Source organism: Volvox carteri, assembly GCF_000143455.1.
Source record: "Volvox carteri f. nagariensis unplaced genomic scaffold VOLCAscaffold_224, whole genome shotgun sequence".
NCBI classification, from domain to species: Eukaryota; Viridiplantae; Chlorophyta; class Chlorophyceae; order Chlamydomonadales; family Volvocaceae; genus Volvox; species Volvox carteri.
This window is the reverse complement of record NW_003307763.1, coordinates 36,819-37,885: the sequence shown is the minus strand read 5'-3', so window position 1 is coordinate 37,885 and position 1,067 is coordinate 36,819. Positions and strand designations below refer to the sequence as shown.

The following is a 1,067-nucleotide window of genomic DNA, read 5'->3' as shown; positions in this document are numbered from 1 at the left end:
CATGGGCCTGAGCCTTCAGTTCCAGTTATCGGTCTGAGGTGAGGCAAGAGGGGCCCATTCGGGCGCCTGTGTTGGAGTTCGTCGTTACGAAATGTCAATCTTAGAAAACTTGGTGCCGCACAATGCCGTACCCACCTTGCAGTATTTGACAGGGCCAACAAAGCACCCAGAGCCCGAGTATGGCCGCGCCGGTGGGGGCGGCTTTGGCTGAGGCGAAGGCGGGTTTTCGCGGGGCAGGCTGGGTGGTGGTGATGGTGCTAGACTGGGCGATACAGGTGACGGTGACGCAGGAGTGGAAAGCTGAGGTGGCGGTGCGTTCGTACTTGGCGGCACAGGTGGTAACGGCGGGGAGGACGCGCACTTGAATGCAGACGTTCCAGGCCGTGGCACATTGAAGCTCCACAGACATTCGTTGGCCTGGTCTCCAGTCCCGCAGCCCGCCAGCGTGTTATTGACGACCCGGGGGGCCTGGCAAGTAGCTGTGAGGCCCTGGAGGGTGACCTGCAGCGGGCCCGGAGCTGCAGCGCACACAGGGGTTCAGGGAGGCGGGACAGGAAGTCATGGAGTAGCGCATGTTAGTGCATCATGCCCGGGGTCCATCTGTGCAAACTACCTTGACTTGGATGTTGCACGTTCAAAATGCATTGCGATGCATTCGAGTCAGTGAGCTCCCCTCCTCCTTACCATCGCGACAGGCTCCAGTGCCGTCCTTGACCGTGAAGTGGACCAGCTCCGTATCGAAGTTGCTGCTGTTCCAGCGGACCCACTGGCAGTAGCGATCTGCGGAAAGTAGGTAGCAGTCATATGCGCATGATGGCTTTTAGCGCAAAGAGGACCTGGAAGCAACGCCCCGTGCATGGTGCAAGCACATGCTAGTCACTTACTCTCTGCTCCATTGCTCCAGCCGTCCAGCTTCTGCGTGTTCCCGGCTGCAGGCTGACCGCCGGCAGTTGCAATCACCGGGTAGAACTCGTCGCCCATACACACGTGGCTGACCGTGTCCCCAGTAGTCTTGGCGCACGTGCCCCGGACATTGCTCCAGTACAGACATACTTCACAGTATAGCC

General features: G+C 59.6%; 1 protein-coding gene across 1 annotated transcript; it reads right to left on the bottom strand.

The window, feature by feature from the left end:
* Nucleotides 1-135: 135 nt before the first annotated feature.
* On the bottom strand, nucleotides 136-981 carry VOLCADRAFT_100903 (uncharacterized protein; the record flags this gene model as incomplete). The annotated part of the gene is made up of 3 exons (XM_002959401.1): nucleotides 136-518; nucleotides 685-780; nucleotides 885-981. Coding segments are annotated over 3 exons (576 nt in total), but the record flags the coding sequence as incomplete, so codon positions are not given.
* Between the last annotated feature and the right edge of the window lie 86 nt (nucleotides 982-1,067).